The 18,715-nt window shown below is 39.2% G+C and overlaps 1 protein-coding gene across 1 annotated transcript; it reads right to left on the bottom strand.

Moving 5' to 3' along the window:
- Nucleotides 1-4,821: 4,821 nt before the first annotated feature.
- On the bottom strand, nt 4,822-8,285 carry LOC147608480 (uncharacterized). The gene has a single exon (XM_086789078.1). The coding sequence runs from the start codon at nt 7,822-7,824 to the stop codon at nt 5,041-5,043; it is 2,784 nt and encodes a 927-aa protein (XP_086645204.1). The 5' UTR covers nt 7,825-8,285; the 3' UTR covers nt 4,822-5,040.
- Nucleotides 8,286-18,715: the final 10,430 nt, after the last annotated feature.

Genomic DNA, 18,715 nt, shown 5'->3' with positions numbered 1-18,715 from the left:
CACTCCCCAACCCCCATACCACTTGGCCCTATGCTCGCTTTCTCACATATCTCTACAATAGTCGCCCATTCTGCTTACATCCCCACCACTGCGCCAACCTCACCAACCCACCCCTGTTGTTGCAGCCTGCATCCGGTGGCCTCGGGTGCAACGTGATCTTCCTCCATCATCCTGCTTGCTTCCCTGGACCCTCCATCCATTCCACCTACCCCCACTATCAATGGCCTTGCATCATCCCAACGCACACCACCCTCGACTTCAGTTGTTTCTTCATCCTTGACATCAGCTATTTCTTTCCTCTCCCCCACTCCATCCTCAACTTCAGTTGTTTCTTCATCCTCAACATCAGTTGTTTCTTCCCTCCCCCACTCCATCCTTGACTTCAGTTGTTTCTTGATCCTTAATATCACATGTTTCTTCCGTCTCCATCCTCAACATTGGTTGTTTCACATCTCCTATTTCCTCCCCACACCATCCTCTTTCCCTCCATCAGCTTCCCAAGAGACATCCTCGATGGTGGCCGTCGCCATCCCTACAGCCACCCCTACCATTGCCTCTAGAGGGCCATCACTTTGTATCCTCACTCTCAATTCTTGCATGAGGTGATTTTTCATGTTGATCAGGAGGAGGACATGGAACGCATAGAAACTCCTAATTCCCCATTTTCATACAGTGCTCCTGACATTTCGGTTGGAGATCTTCCATGTCTATGGTTTCCCGACCCTCCAGAGCAGCTATCCTTACACATCCTCATCGAGCTTGTCAGATAGTTCGGGGTCTTGACAACCTCTCAGCCAGCTAATCTTTGTATCTACTCCACTTGCCTCACCGACTACATTGTTTAGCTCTCTAGTGATCGCCGTTGCCAGAGGGATCGCACCTGCCAGGCTGCCGAGATCATCTGCAATCTCCAAGTTCAGGTGTCCACATTAGAGCAGTGCCTGCAGGACACAGAGTCCGAGCTCACCCACCTCCACTCTTCATCTTCCCACAACACTGAGGAGGTGGTGGTATTACGCATTATGGTGGAGCACTAGAATCGGGAGCTGATCTCTTTACGGGCCTCCGCCGCGCTATCTAGTTCCTCCTCTCTAGCCTTCCCACTTATTCATCCGTTGGCACTAGCACTACTTCAGGTGCACCTAGAACTTCTTCCTACTTCAGGTGCACCTAGAACTTCTTCTGGCAGGAAGATTCTACCAAAGGAGGCTTCCACCTCAAGGCATCCACCAAAGATAAAATAAGCCACTTACTCGACCTCAGTCATATATGGTCCCTCGACTCACCTTAAAAGACACCCTTTATCCTTCATCCCTCACCATCATCCTCAAGGACATCCTTCATGCTCACCCTTCTTACCACTTTGTACCTTGTGTTCTACAGTCACTTGTCATCAACTTGAGCCGTGCCGTCCTCTTCACTGCTGTGACCTCTATTGAGTGTGCACAGTATAGTGAGGGACATGTATTAATGTTCTTGGAGTAGTGCTGCAAGTGTTCTTGTTCCTCTTGCAGTCTTGTCTCTTCTTGTGTTGTGTTTCACTTGATAGTGTCTTTTGTGTTGTGCTGTGAGCATCGAGGACTCCAAACATAGTGTCTAGAGAAGAGCCACCACTTAGTGAGCTGTGCAACCGACCTTGCTATAGTGTGTTTGCATACAGGCATGCATACATGTGTGTATATGTGTGAGAATTTTAGGTTCTTAATCAATTGATTAATTTCTATACCCAACTTTATTAGTTTCAAGGCTGTAGTAATGCTTTGAATAAACTATGAATGAAGAAAATGATAGTGTGGCTATAAAATTAACCATCATAGGGTTTGTTATAAAAATGCAACAATTTATTTTTTATTTCTTTTAATTATATCCTTTCTTTTGTTTAAACATCCATAGTAAGACGTATGCTAATTTTATATAAAAAAAAACATTTACTTTTTGGGAAGTCTATCTTTTTTTTTTTGCTAACAATTCTTTACAAAAATGTCTTAGTATTATGTTGGTCACCAGTGTTTACTTTACACTCTCGATGATCAAGGACCCTTTTAGTCAAGCATATCTTTCTTACATTTGAGTGTCCAAGGTAAACATGATTATGTCAAATTGTTATTGTTTGGTTTTTTTTTGTAAGTAATCATATAGATTCAAGGTGTATACACCTCATATTATCATGTTAATATGTGTCACATAGTAATTTGTGACACATAATTTAAGGTGTATACACCTCATATTATAATGTTACAGATGTGTCACGTAATCATATTATAATGTTACATATGTGTCACATAGTAATTTGTTTGTTGTTGTAAAATACGATTGATATATGTGTACGTGATTTTTTTAATACTATGTGGTGGTAACTTTTTAAATTAAGGTGCATTTGCCAAATGTCCTCAGGTGATATAATTTACAGTGTATTCTAAATAAGGGTGCAACTAATAGATGTGGGCAGATGATAATGTTGTAATATTATACCACGGCATAGCACTTGTGTTTGATATTTTCTCATAAATAGGAGATAGTATCAAAAAGTACACGCATCATGCCGAGCTTCGCTATGCCCACTCTTAAATAAACACTCAATTGACTTGGTCTTCATCATCAAAATGCAAAATGTTGTAAACAAATCAAACAAGTTGGCAATGACAACGTCTCATATTAGTCTTTGCAAAGAGGTTTTCATTCACAATAATATAACATTTAAATCTTTAAGAGTGTGAAACATCTCATGCTATTATTTGCAAATAAGTTTTCATTCATAATAAGCTAACCTTTAAATCTCCAAGAGTGTGAAACATCAAGAGAGTGCACTAGTGATACATTTTATTGGTGTCTATCATCCATGGAGAATGCAAGGACAAGCAAGTAATAAGTCTTGGTAGAAATGGGCATTTTAAGAATGCTCATGCAAACAATGAGGGGATTTCTAAGAACCAATGTGCAAAAGTTAAAGACTCTGAGAAGGTGCATGGCTTCTATTTTGAATGAGAAGAAATGGGAAGAGAGTGGCATTTTCATGAGGCTCGTGAAAATAATATAAGGAGATTTGTGATGTGTACAAGCAAGGTGCATAAGACTTAGTTAAATGTGGCATCATTTGAGAAGGGCCCATGGCTTCTATGTTGGATAGTGTTGAAGTCCCATCACTTTGAATAAGACCACATGTCTTGTTTATTTTGGTATATGTGAATAGGGTCCCATAACGGCTTGAAATTAATTTCTAGACTACATAAATTAAAGCCATGTAAAATCTTGGAGATAGCTATTTTATTTCATGAAGGTATTTGACCTTAGTATTTGGGAACATCTTAAAAAATAGCAGTGATAATGGAAAAAATTGCAATTGTTAGATTTTCCAACTTTTGTATAAATCTTGGTGTACCAACCCATTGTTTTGTCCACATGCCCGTCGCTAAGGTCTTGAACCTTAGAATAATCAAGGTTCTTAACTATTTCATGTATTATAATAGGTGCAAGTCCCCATTAATAAATATGCAGATGAGACATGATAATGTATAAAATATGTATATTAGATATTGTGTGAATAATGTTCATAATGTGTGTTACCTATTTTATTACATTATTATTTTTATTTGGCAACTACCATCTAACATTATATAAACATATTTTTAAATATGTAAGTTTTAAGATCTACAAATATTACTGTTTACTTTATATTATTTATATTTTTACAAAAAATATTATACAAGCATGCCATTTATTATTACAATACAATATACTAAACAATAGGAAGAACAAGAAAAGTGCTAATCAGAGAGAACATGTTTCATAGACCATTTTTTCTATTGTAGAGTGAAATTGCATGACATTAATTGTAATATACAATTAAGGATTGCCAACTCTATTATACTAGAACATTTAACATTATGAGAATTATTTATATCATTAATCTAACATGCATTATAACACTTAAAATTTATAACATTTGATATTATTAACCTATAATACATGATAATTAAAACAATATAACACAAATCAATCATTCAACTGTAATGTTTACAAACACGAAGTACAAATATCAAATATCATACTAATTCATAATCAAACAATTACAAATGTGCATGTTTTTTTATATGCTTTTAGGTATCATATTTTGTACGATCTCTCTCCCCCCCCCCCCTCTCTCTCTCTCTATATATATATATATATACAAATATATACATACATACATACATATACATGTATCAAACACACACACACACACATGTATGTATGTACACACATATATACATACATATATATGTATGTACGTATGTATGTACATACACACACACACACACTCATACATACACACACACACACACACATACATGTATGTGTGTTTGTGTGTGTATATATATATGTACGTGTACACAAACACACATACATACATACATGTATGTGTGTGTATGTATGTATGTACATATACACACACGTACATATATACACACTCATACATACATACATACACATATATATATGTATGAGTGTGTATGTATGTGTACATACATATATATATGCATGTATATACATGTGTGTATATGTATGTATACATAAATATGTGTGTGTGTATGTCATGTATGTACATATATGTTCATATATATATGTGTGTATACGTACATATATATACATACACATGTACACATATATACACACTCATACATACATATACATATATATATATATGTATGTATAGATAGATACATATACATATACACACATATATATATATATATACATATTCATATACAAATTATATGTGTGTGTGTGTGTGCACTTACTTTTAAAAAAAGAAGGAAAGACAAGTAACATAAAAAGAGTCACTGTGGAAATCAAACTGTTGAGTTCTTGATAGCTTAGAGATATTTGCATCTGCAATTTTTGCAGTACAAGCTTTGCTACATTCCGACCCATTTCCGTATGTTTTTCCCCAGGCTACAAAAAATGGGTTCTGCAGGGTTTGCTACGCTCTTTACAGAACTGTATGTACAAAGATGGCGATGGAAAATTTGCCCAAAAAGGCAAAAAGAAAAGAAAGAAATATCAAGATGAGGGCTCTCTCTGGATAGGGTGGCTTGCAACACCCATGCCGATTATGGTGTTGAGGAACTCTTCATTGTGGTGGAACATTCTAGAAGGCCCTTCAGAAACAGCAATTTCCCTTCCTTCTTGATCACATCCTACGACTTCTTGTTCTTTCAATTTTCTCTCTGCAAAGAGGCTTTGCTGTGTTACCTCGGAGTTGTGGCCATAGCTGGGACCTGATGGTGGCACAGTTGCCCTTGGTAGCTCATTGAAGATGGTGCCCTTTCCCTTCACCCCATTAGAAGCCACCTTCCTCAACCTTATTGATGACTCATGGGCCCCCTCCTTTTGCCATGATTCTGATCCCCCATCTCCATTAGCCAGCAATTTATTACTGCTGACTCCATTGCCTGCATGCAAGCTCTGTGCATTCCCACCCGGATTTGGTCCAGACGAAGCCAGAATTGTGCCAAATTGACCTGCATTCCCACCAGGATTTGGTCCAGATGAGGCAAGATTTGTACCCAATTCCACTGCATTCCCGCCAGGATTTGGTCCGGATGAGGCCAAAATGTTGCCACTATTCCCACCAGGATTTGGTCCAGATGAGGCCAAGTTGTTGCTCAACTGCCCACTATTCCCACCAGGATTTGGTCCAGAAGAGGCCAAATTTGTGCCCATCTGCAATGCATTTCCACCAGGATTTGGTCCAGATGAGGCCAAGTTGTTGCTCAACTGCCCACTATTCCCACCAGGATTTGGTCCAGAAGAGGCCAAATTTGTGCCCATCTGCAATGCATTTCCACCAGGATTTGGCCCAGATGAGGCCAAATTTGTGCCCACCTGACTGTTTCCACCCGGATTAGACCCATTAAGAGAGAAATTAACAGAAGGTTTTGTCACCATCAGAATATCAGAGTTGCCTCCAGGGTTAGGCCCAGAAGATGCCGAGAGAATCTCAGAATTTCCACCAGGATTTGGCCCAGAAACTGCAGAATTAACAACGCTAACAAGCTCTTCAACTTCTGAGGAATGGGTGAAGCGGGTTTTTCCAGACTTGTCATGTTCCACAACATCCATGGATTCTTTAGAGACCATGGAGATGTGAGAGTTTCCACCAGGGTTGGGACCTGAGCTAGCAGCCAGGGTTTGTGAGTTTCCACCAGGATTAGGCCCTGAGGTAGCAGCTAGGATTTGTGAGTTGCCACCAGGGTTAGGCCCTGAGGTAGCAGCTAGGGTTTGTGAGTTGCCACCAGGGTTGGGCCCTGATACTGAAGAATCCATTACTATGACAAGATCCTTCCCAGTTTTGAGTGTTTCAGATTTAGCATGTTCTACTTCAGATTGCTTTGTGACCATCAAGATGTTGGAATTGCCACCTGGGTTGGGGCCTGAAGTTGCTGCTAGAATCTGCGAATTGCCACCCGGATTGGGACCTGAACTTGCTGCTAGAATCTGTGAGTTGCCACCTGGGTTAGGCCCTGATACTGAAGAATCCATGACTATTACAAGATCCTTCTCAGTTTTGAGTGTTCCAGATTTTGCATGATCTTGTACATCTACTTCAAACTGCTTTGTGACCATCAAGATGTTGGAATTTCCACCTGGGTTAGGGCCTGAAGTTGCTGCTAAGTTCTGTGAATTGCCACCTGGGTTGGGGCCTGTAGTTGCTGCTAAGATCTGTGAATTGCCACCTGGATTAGGGCCTGAATCTGCAGTTAGAATCTGTGAATTACCCCCAGGGTTAGGCCCTGATACTGAAGAATCCATGACTGTTACAAGATCCTTCTCAGTTTTGAATGTTTCAGATTTTGCATGTTGTAATACCTCTACTTCAGATTGCTTTGTGACCATCAAGATGTTGGAATTGCCTCCTGGGTTGGGGCCTGAACTTGCTGCTAAGTTCTGTGAATTGCCACCTGTATTAGGCCCTGACACTGCAGTTAGAATCTGTGAATTGCCCCCAGGGTTTGGCCCTGATACAGGGGTGTCAAGCACACTAGCAAGGGTAGCTGAATTGCCACCTGGATTAGGCCCTGACACAGGGTTATCCATCCTGCTTAACAGGTTTTGTGAGTTGCCACCTGGATTGGGTCCTGATACAGGAGTGTCCAACATGCTTGCAAGGTTCTGTGAATTGCCTCCTGCATTAGGCCCTGACACAGGAGTGTCCAACAAGCTTGCAAGAGTCTTTGAGTTGCCACCTGGATTAGGCCCTGATACCCCGAGGCTCTGTGAATTGCCACCCGGATTAGGGCCAGACACAGGAGTGTCTAACATGCTTGCAAGGCTCTCTGCATTGCCTCCTGCATGAGGGCCTTTTTGTGTGTTGCCACCTGGATTAGGCCCTGATACTGTGAGGCTTTGTGAATTGCCTCCCGGATTAGGCCCTGATACAGGAGTGTCCAACATGCTTGCAAGAGGCTCTGAGTTGCCACCTGGATTAGGCCCGGATACCATGAGGTTCGCCGAATTTCCACCTGGATTCGGCCCGGACACAGGGGTGTCCAACATGCCATCCAATTCTTGTACATGATGATGATATGACACAGTAACCATTTCTATGTTGGAGTCTCCATGTTGAGTATACCTCTCCTTCGACACGGTAACCATCTGGATGTGAGATTCGGAAGGCCCATGTTGTGAAGCTGTGATGTGCTTGCTCTCTGTTGATGGTGCACGGTGGTTTCTGTGAGAATGATGATGGTGATGAAGGTCAGGGAACTTAACCCTACCTGACTGCACCTGAGGAAAGAGTAGTATGAGAAGAAGCAGGGTGCAAAGTCCAAGCCCTTGCAACATAGCTAGACTGTTCTCTCTATGCGAAGGCTTGCTGATGGCAGGAAACAGCTTGTGAGGTAGATTTCAACAGAAAGGCTGAAAGAGGGGAAGGGGAAGGGGAAGGGGAAGGGGAAGTTAGAGCTAATGGGTTGTGAGAAATCTGGTTGCGAACAGAAATTCTTGTGTAATTGCAGATGAGTTGTGATCTGGGCTGAGGGGGAAGGTTCTTGTGGAGAGAGAGACACACACACACACACACACAGAGAGAGAGAGAGAGAGAGAGAGAGAGAGTGCAACTGGGCTAACTGAGCTGAATTCAATGCAAAGGGCCAAGTTGTAAAGTGGATGGGATTCCAGTGTTCCACCAGGGGGGAGCTGGGTCAAAGATGCATTGCAATACAGAGTAATGGTAAGGAAGCTGGCAAGAAAGGGGGAGGGTTTGACTGTGTGTGTGTGTGTGGGGGGGGTGTGAGAGAGAGAGAGAGAGATGGATGTGGGCGTCCTTGGGAGTTGGTAGCCATGGTGGCCTCCCTGTGGACTCACTGCGGCTGGGCTGACTAAGTCTTCTGCTCCTCTCTTCAATGCCATTTTTCACCTCCCACCGCACGTGCTGAATATATATATTGCTCTTCTCATTGCTCAATCTCTTCTATATCCAAATTTTAAATTGAGTCAGTCTCAAGAAGTGTTTATCTTAAATTTTTTAAATTTCCAATAAGTCAAATTTATTCATTGAAATTTGGAAGTTGAGAGTAGCACTAGTTTTACAAGTCCATGATTCTTAAGGGGGAGTTCCCACGAAGCCTTCAATTGTGCAACAATGAAGGAGCAAGGCTTCGTTTGCTTTTACCAATAAATGTAGGAGGCATATATTTCTATAACTTAGAGTCTATTTCCATGGTCCATTCAACTCACCCTTAGGCCCTCGTAAACAACTTATCTCCACGATAACATGTCTTGGGCCCACTTAACGAATCCATCTTAGGGTCAAATATTGTGACTAGACCAATGCTCTACAAATATCCTTTCAATCAATCAAAAGAAATCAACTAGATTTTCCTTTTAAAATCTATACTTATTATAACTCAAATGTATGAAAAATCATTTCATAAATTGTGGGCTACAATAATATTTGGTCACTTTTCTTTAATTTTAGTTGATGAAAATGCAATATAATGTCGTTTTTTCGAGCACCTAACTTGACTTTCAGGGGTCAACTTGAGGCCATTAGGGGTGGTGTTTCACCTGGGACGTTTCCATGTGTCCTCCTCCATACACTACCAAGGAGAGATGACAACCCTTGGAAATGCTACCCCAATACAAATAGTCATAAACTAACATCCACCTTGTAACATACATACATACATACATATATATATATATATCATACATACATACATCCCTTGCTATTTTTTAATAGAAAAATTTGTCAATATAAAATTGCACTTCTATTAATTTAAATATTGGTCAAAGGTCAACTATTTTATTGTTTAAATCCCCAACATGCACCCTTGTAGTCTTGTTGCACTTTGAAAGTTGAAAAGTTGAAACCACTATCTGAAGCCTTGAAGCCTTGAAACCTTGTGGGTTTGTGTTAGCTTTCTTGGTTGATTGTTGATAGCTTATATGAAATATATCATATACCTAATTAATATAGAACCTAGATGATTTGTTTAGTAGATGTGATGTCCATAAAAGACAAGAGACTTTCCAAGGGTAGACGAAAAGTTGCAAAAGTGACCATAAAGAAGGTGAATTTACCTTTTTCATGACATACTAAGAAAATTTCAACGATAAGCTGGTCATTGTGTATTCGTACAACTATGAGTTGAGGCAGGCCGATTGATGTGAGAAATCCATAAAATTATGTAAAAAGATAAATGACCTCCTTAAAATTCCCAATACTTTATTACATTTGAGTGAAAAGGAAGAAAATGTCTACTCAAAACTAAAATTTCCTCTTATATATAAACCTTCATCAATCCTTCTCACCATGGGCTAAAGAGCAAATTTTAGTTTTGAGTAAACATTTTCTTCAAACCTACATCAATCCTTCTCACCATGGGGTGAAGAGGAAATTTTAATTCCCCAATAGCATCCTTTCTATAAGTTTTACATGCAAGTACATTTATCGTGTCCCCTTGTAAAGTGAGAGCTTCAAAAAAGGTCATGATGTTCCTTTTTTAAGAGAAGTGTGTAAAAAGTCTTGAAGTGTTTCTCTTTGTGCTATGCCCAAACAACTTAGAAGAACTATACAAGAATAATATAAGGTTAAATGAGTAGCATTACTAATATGATTTAAGGTCATTTAAGACTCGTGCAATTTGCTTTGTCCACACAAATCTCCTCATTGAGTAGTAATGGACAATGGTAAGGGGTGGGTGTTTACTCCATTAATCAAGTTGGTAGGGTTGTATAAGATCGCCAACTTCTTAAATAGCTTCGAACTGTCGATCTTGAATAAGTAGTTGAAATTATAATTATAAGCATGAAGTGCCCTAATTTAAGATTCAGGACCCTTGAGATAATAGCTTTTGCCTTCTAGGCTTGGACCCTCGTTTCACTGGTAGGGTAATTTAAAAACTCAACATTTCCTTTTTTTGTGGATAGCATTTTGCCTCTAATTCTTGCTTCCCTTACTTCTTACATGCACATGTTATGAATGGAAAATTATTTTCATAAAGATTTGTGGTTGGAGAGATTAATCTATAATAACTAACAACCACCTTTGCCTACATCTTTGCAAACTTTATACAAATTTTTGAGCTTCTTGTCTTTGTTGTTACGTACTGTGCTTACATTTTTGTTATAACCTCAAGTATAATCTTCACATTCCATCCATGTTCCAATCGCACCTCTCTTGTTTCTTTGTATTAAAAAAGTAGTTGTGTGTTGTGACAAAGTAGGTTTGTGAGTGTGTATTTCGATATTTATTCTTCAAGGACTATATGTGTTCTGAATGTATTTGGGAAAGAGAGAGGTATGTGTGTATTAAAGTTGATGGGTGGAGAGAGCCACTTTGGTGAGTTTGTATTTCAATATTTATTCTTCTAGGAGTATATGTGTAGATTTGGTGAGTTTATATTTGGATATTTATTCATCTAGGAACATATGTGTTCTAAATGTATTCGGGAAAGAGAGAGGTATGTGTGTTTCAAAGTGGATAGCCACTATTATTTGGATTTGGTGTGGTTAGGCTACCTTCTATATTTTTTATTTTTCCACTTAAGTTTGTGCTGTCAATATGTTTTTAGCTTTTCCAGATACATGCATGCTTTATTTCGATTAGGCTAACTCCTTGTTGGTAAGTAACTCCTTTTATCACAATTTGTCATTAAAATCCTTTTAGAATGCAATAAAGTGGAGAATTAGAAGGTGAGATGAAATGAATATAGCATTATCCACTAAAGGCTACAATATGGTCAAATACAAAAATATGTCCACCACTAAAAGATAAAATACAATCACTATACACAAACCATCCATGTGTGTGTGTGTACGTGCACACACATACATACACACACACACACACGTGCATGCGTATGCATTTATGTATGTGCACACACGTGCATGTGTGCATGCGGATGTGTGCCTACACACACCAGTGTTGTGTGTGCAAAGGAAAGGGGGATGGGGATCGAGTTTGGCACCTCAAGGGATGGACTTGATGGAGGAGAGAGAAAGAAAGAAAAAACAAAGTTATATTAAATGTCTAAGGTCTATGAGACATAAGGGATTACAAAGATTATGTGTTACAAAAAACTAGTAAATGGACAAAAAAGATAAAATAATGCTACCTAGCCAAAGCCTCAAGGCAAGGTTTTGCCCATGCGGCATGTCTACATCATGTAGCTGGTGTGTCCATGCCATCCACATCTACATCTTTGAGTGATGGAGAAATGGGATGATCTCACTCAAACGGGCAATGTCAAGGACTATGTGCACAAGTTTATGAAGTTCTCACTTCATGTGGAAGGTTTGAGTGAGGAGTATAAATTGAGGAAGTTTATCAAGGGGTTGCAAAATAACATCAAGGTTGATGTGGATGCTCAATGGCCCGACACCATCAAGGAAGCCATGCTTCTTTGTTGCGGAGATCTATGAGGTAAAATATACACATGCTAGTGGATCAAGACATGGAGTTAGGGCTGATATTGGTACTTCAACTTTTGGCAAATCTTCAAGTGGAGTTGCTTTTCACACCGGAATTAGGCGGGCTGATATTGGCACTTCAACTTTGGGCAAATCTTCCAGTGGAGTTGTTCATCACACGGGTCCTCCCAGATTTCCAACCATCTATGGAAGAGGTGGAAGAGGAAATTTTAGATTTGGTAACACTCTTTCTCTCCCTCCACATGGTGATGGAAAGAAAATTGATGCAAAAGCATCTAACAAGAGTAAGGTTTTGGGAGAAGATCGTATTAATGATCTTGGTTTATGCTACCAATGTGGTGACAAGTGGAACAAGGATCATTGGAAGGTTTGTAAGGCCAAGAAGATGGCCCTAAGCATGATTCTCACCGAACCTTGCCATGGGAACCTTAAGGAGGATGTGGATGAGTATGAGTACTATGAAGATGTCACAACAAGGAAGTTGAGGATGTCGAGAAGGATGCTGAATTTCCCTTTGATCCAGGTGGATTAAAGAAGGAAAATATTATCTGTGTGATGAGGGGTTACCAAATACCTATGCGTACATTTCATGACAAAGACAATATGGCTACTCTATGCAATATCTCAAGTGATGCCTATGCTAGTTGCAAAGGAGCCAATACATTAAGATTGAAGGCATGCATTAATGGAAGGGTAGTACATGTTTTAATTGATAGTGGAAGTACACGTAGCTTTATCAACACCAAATCCATGTGCAGTCTCAAATTACAGCTCGTAGCTTTATCTTTGTGGCATGAGGTTCAAGTGGCTAATGGGGCAAAGATGGATTGCACAATGGTATGCAAGAATGTGAGGTTGATTCTCACTAATGATTATACTTGCAAGGCTGATTTACTTGTATTGGATATGGGTCCCATTGATATTGTTTTGGGATGCGATTGGTTGGCAACTCTTAGGTTGTTTCAAATGAATTTACAGCAAGAGTATATGAGTTTTATGCATGGAAACCATAAGGTTAAATTGATCAAAACTCATGTGCCTAGTATCAAGATGATCAATGCCACACAACTCAAAAGGGAGCTAAAGAAGATGGGATGCATATATATTTTACAGCTTTGCAAAGAGGAAGGAAATGAACAAAAGGGTGAAGTTATGTATATAGAAATGAAGGAATTGTTGAAGGAGTATGAGGATGTGTTCCAAATGCCAACGTGCTTGCCGCCAAAAAGAGAGGTGGATCATGTAATAGAGCTTGAACCACATACCAAACCCGTCTCAACAAGACACCTTATAGATTGTCAAAAATGGAGAAGGATAAAGTGGCAAAGCAAAGTGTAAGAGCTTATGGATATGGGATGGGTTACTCCTAGCCAATCACCTTTTGCATCACCCGTACTCTTAGTCAAGAAGAAGGATGACACTTTTCACATGTCCGTGGATTATAGGGATTTGAACAAATCTACAATCAATAATAGATTTTCCACTCCATGAATTGATGACTTGCTTAATGAGTTAAAAGGTGCATGTTTCTTCTCCAAGATTGATTTGAGATCGGGCTATCACCAATTAAGAATCAAGAAAGGTGATGAGTACAAAATGGCATTTCGGACCGAGAGGGGTCTCTACCATTATTTGGTTATGCCATTTGGGTTGTGCAATGCATCAGTAACATTTCAAGCTCTAATGAACAAAGTGCTTAGACCTTTCCTCTATAAATGGATGCTTGTATTCTTTGATGATATTTTGATATATAGCAAAGGGAAGAAGAAGCACTTATGCATGTAAGGGCTGTTTTGGATGCTTTAAGAGCCAACAACTTGTATGCAAAGGAGAGTAAATGTACATTTATGGCACAAAAGGTTGAGTATCTTGGTCACATAGTAAGCAAAGAAGGCATTATCGTGGACCCTAAGAAGGTTGAGTTTGTAAATAATTGGCCCACACCAACAAATACAACTCAATTAAGGGGATTCTTGGGCTTGTCATCATTCTATAGGAGGTTCATTAAGAGGTATGCTCATATTTCCGCACCTCTCACCGAAAAGCTTAAGAAAGAGGCTTTCTTTTTTGGGATGCTATAAGCATTTTCCCATAGAAGAAAATCACCACTGCAATTTTCGAAAAATGCTTGAGGGGTGACAATTGAAGGCACAGGGATGTCATAGTGATGCTCATACACCGGATGTTTCCACTACTTTCTGCTATCCGCAAAATATTTCGTAAGTGCATCATTAAAAATTTTCTCTTTGGGAGAAAGAGCCACCTCTATATTGACCAATTTGTATGTACATAGCTACTTATTCCTATGTTCTCCTTCACAATGAGAGTAAACTTGATTGCTAGAATCACCCATGATGAAAACAGAGAGAATCCCACACTCTGACAAACTCTCACTGAGTCTATCTTGTCCCTCACACACATGCACACACACACGCACACACACGTACAAAGCAAGGGTGAAGAGGCAGTGGGCAATGCGTACTGAACCGAGAGTGCAATCAAAATTGTGTGAAATCCCCCTGGAGCACCATACCCTATACACACACACCCCCCAAACACACACTTTTTAAAAAAAAAAACCAACACGTGCGCACGCACACACACACATACACATTTTCCATGGCCTTTTTGTTTAGGTATGTGGCAACTATAAACCTAGTTAGTCTCAAAATATGAAACAAAGCATGAGTATGGCAGTAATCCACTTAAGCTAATCACATATTTATAATCTCCTTTTTAATGCCATTTTCAAAATGTTTATTGTTTCAATTTATAGGATAGAGTTTATATTTTACTCTATATGATTTAAATGTTGGCAATGGCATTTATTTCAAAATCTCTAGTACACTAGCTTCCCTGAGCATGGTAGGCTTTTTCCCATAGTTCTTTTGCTTTTTCTTGTTTTAGAGATCTTAAATTTCACATTTTATCCTTTCTTTTGGAACCTTGCCTTCTCACATGGCATATGATAATAAATTGAATACTTGAAGACTAACATTTAAAAAGAGCAACTCTTAACTTGATGAACCCTACAAGCAAATTGCCATCCACAAACATGCAAAAAATGTGAAAGAATCACGAGTAGCCACCACTAAGTGTTTTTGTGGGCTACTCGTGCATTCTTGTTAGAGATCATCTTAAACTTCACATTTTTTCCTTTCTTTTGGAACCTTGTCTTTTCACATGGCATATGAGATAATAATAATTGAAGACCAACATTTGAAAAGAGAAACTCTTAACTTAATCAAACCCTACAAGCAAAATGTCATTCATAAAAGATGAAAAGAAAGGTGACAAAATGCACGAGTAGCCACAAATTGTTTTTGTGTTTGGATTCAAACAAATGGCAATAATATAGAAAAATTAATGACATTTTCCTTGAATATTAGAATGTGAACAATGTAGTGGATGCCTTATTTTCAAAAGAGTAGTGACTCTATTAGGCAATTCAATGCAGATTTCATAAGGTAATCTAAGAAATTTTGATTTAAGTATCATTTTGACGTCGTACTGTTAAAAAATTTGTAGATACTAACAAAGAAACATCCATCCAAGAAGATTCTTCAACTCTTTGATTGTGTACTGATGGAAACTATTGTGCCAACAAATCTTTTCACTCACAATGGAAGATATTATTATCAATTGGCATTAATTATTATCAATATACAAAAGTTATGTGCTCTTTATCATACACAGTGTATGGGCAAAGAGGTGGCCGACGTCTCTACTTAAATTCATAGAGGGAACATGCCCTTCCCCCATTTAGACGAACACTTTCAATGTTGAAAGTGCAATGAATGGATTCTTTCTAACACGAGACATTGTACTTATGTGCTCATGCCAAATGAACTAGTTATTGTATCTTGTTGCTTCCGATGCCTTTCAATCTTGTTGCTTCCGATGCCTTTCAATCTTTAAAATGACAATATCAATGTTGTGATTTATAGACCTACTATCTTGCTAGGTTGTTCCTTCACATTTTTATAAACGCCTGCAATTTAATAATACATCAAGGGTGAATTAACATTTGGCTACATAAGAATTTGCTAATACAATAAAAATAATATATATAATTTTTACAAAGGAATAAGACTAACCACCCTATTCTAACTCAAAATTTTATTTCCATTGTACATGTGAACATGCTTCATCCTTATACATCTTTGTTGTGTGAAGCATATTATTAATTCAAATAAAATGTTTACCTAAGCACATTAAAAAAGCATATATAAAGGCAAATAAAAATCAAGTTTCACCTTACATTTTGTGTGCATTGCAAATGTTTTGTGATAATTCTTTTAAAACAAAGCATGTGTAAACAACATAACCCAAGTTACGTTCGAGTTGTTGAGTTGGACTAGTGTTTCTTGTGTGTTTCCTATACATGTGTATGTGTGGTGGTATAGATGCAAGATTTTGAAAGAACACAATGTTTTTTTAGTTGGTATAACATCCAAGGCTAGCGTCAAAAAGCAACCGCTCGTTACACCCAAAATGACTCTTGCAATGATGATAAATGCACACAACTTGCAATGATGATGTTACATTATGCTTATTGAAGAGAGAAAAATGCATATTGAGATAAGTTGAAGCGAGGGTTAAAACTCAAAACAAGTGCATAGAGAAGAGAAAAAAGTGTACTAAGATAGGTACGTGTGAAGGCACATATCTTCACCCACTCTCACACTATTTCATCTCCACATCTCATTATGTTAAGTTGTTTCAATTAGTCAACTCTCCAATCAAAACAAATAGTAGTCTCCATTCTTTTATGAAGATAATGCGATAGTCCTTTCACTCTCTAAATATTACTACTCTTTCTCCAAAGGAGGTAGCAATGACATTTAGATACCTTGCTCAATGTTTGCTATTATAGCAACCTAAGGGAGTGACCAAGGCTATGATCTATCACCTTCCACACTAGCCCTACCAACTCCCACAAACAATTCTTTACATCTAGTTGATCTTGTGAAAAGATGCAGGGGAGAAGAGAGCTTAAGCTCTTGCAAGAACACACACACACCCACAAAACCCTAAAAGAGAACGAACAAGGTGAGAGACTGAAAATCTTCTTCTTCTTCACTCAACACTCAACACACCATATACAAAGATAAGAGTACACACCTATGAAAAGGTACTCAACCAAATAAATACTAGGGTTCTCTATAGTGTGAACCCAACTAAATGAGCTGGCGCTATAACTATGCCAGTCTCTAGAATGACTGTCACACAGCCAATCATCCCACTGGCCGCATATCACCCATGATCTCACCAACCATGCCAGTGGTGTAAGTGTGGCGCCTATCCCCCAGGCGGGTCATCAATGTCCACCGCCTCACTAGATGAGCTCGATATCTCAACACTCCCCCTCAGGCTCAACCCCATCTTATGTACACCAAGCGAAGCCCTGAATCTGCATAGCTTCTCTGTACCCAATGCTTTGGTGAAGATGTCAGCAACCTGATCCTGTTGTGTGTGCTGACATAAACAAGGTCAATGTCTCTTGCCAAAACCTTCTCTCTGACAAAATGGTAGTGGACCTCTATATGCTTCGTGCGAGCATGAAAAATTGGGTTCCAACTATATACTGCTAATGTTGTCACAAAAAATGACAACTTGTCTATCCACTGATAGACCCAAATCTGCAAGTAGCTTTCTCAACCAAGCTACCTCACATGCTGCCATAGCAGCACCTCTGTACTCGGCCTTTGTACTGGATAGAGCAATCGTAGGCTGCTTCTTGCTGCTCCAAGTCACAGCAGCACTCCCCAAAGAAAACATGAAGCCACTAGTAGATCTTCTATCTGAGATACTACTAGCCCAATCAGCATCTATGTACCCATGTACACATATCTCTGTCCCAGTTTCATGAAATAGTCCACAATGCAAAGTAGACCTCACATACCCTCAGTATACAAATGCGGCTTCTGAGGAACCTGTATAAACTGACTCACCAACCCAACAGCATAGCTCAAATCTGACCTGGTGATCGTCATGTAGATCAAGCTCCCTACTATGCGCCTACACAGAGTAGGATCCTCCAAAATCTCTCCTGAATCTGCACTCAACTTGCCATTTTGATCCAATGGCACTGAGATAGGCTTACATCCTGTCATACCATACTTGGACATGATGTCCAAGCCATACTGTCTCTGCAGTAATCCAATACCATGTGGTGACCTAATCACCTTAATGCCCAAGAAATATTTGAGCTCCCCCAGATCCTTAATCTCAAACTTCTGTCTAAGCAAGATCTTTACATCAAAGATCTCTGCATCATGGTCCCCCGTAATGTGATCAAGTCATCTACATAGATGACAACAAGCACAACCCCTCTATCACTGTCTCACATACAGCGAGAAATCTGCATTGGCTACATGAAAGCCAATAGTGACAAGATATTCAGAAATCTTGTCAGACCATGCTCTTGGTGCTTGTTTTAAACCATACAAGGCTTTTGGAGAGACGAAAAAACTCTCTCACTTGTAGCAAGAGTAGAATGATCCACACTTAGCTCAATCCAATGGGATTTGCATCCCTTTCGGAGCTAGGGATTCAACCCGTACTGGTGCACAAAAGCTTATCCATTTGATGGAGAGAATGCTAAGAAAACTACTACTAATGACATAGACTCAACACACACACAAGCTCAATCTTGCTATTGCTCACTCAACTCCACATTCCACTCATCCATACATCCAAACAGGAAGAAAGCTTAGCTATTGCTCACACAAGATCAAAGCATTCTTCATTCTCAAATACTCATTTCCCTAGCATGCACACAATCCTTGAAGCTCTC

Source organism: Cibotium barometz, chromosome 53 (assembly GCF_041138505.1).
Source record: "Cibotium barometz isolate CiBa-2024 chromosome 53, ASM4113850v1, whole genome shotgun sequence".
Classification (NCBI taxonomy): Eukaryota; Viridiplantae; Streptophyta; class Polypodiopsida; order Cyatheales; family Cibotiaceae; genus Cibotium; species Cibotium barometz.
Note: the sequence above shows the minus strand (reverse complement) of the source record. Positions and strands in the feature narration are given on the sequence as shown.

Excerpts from the sequence above, each read along its gene's own strand:
- LOC147608480 (XM_086789078.1), bottom strand. The coding sequence starts at position 7,824 with ATGTTGCAAGGGCTTGGACTTTGCACCCTGCTTCTTCTCATACTACTC.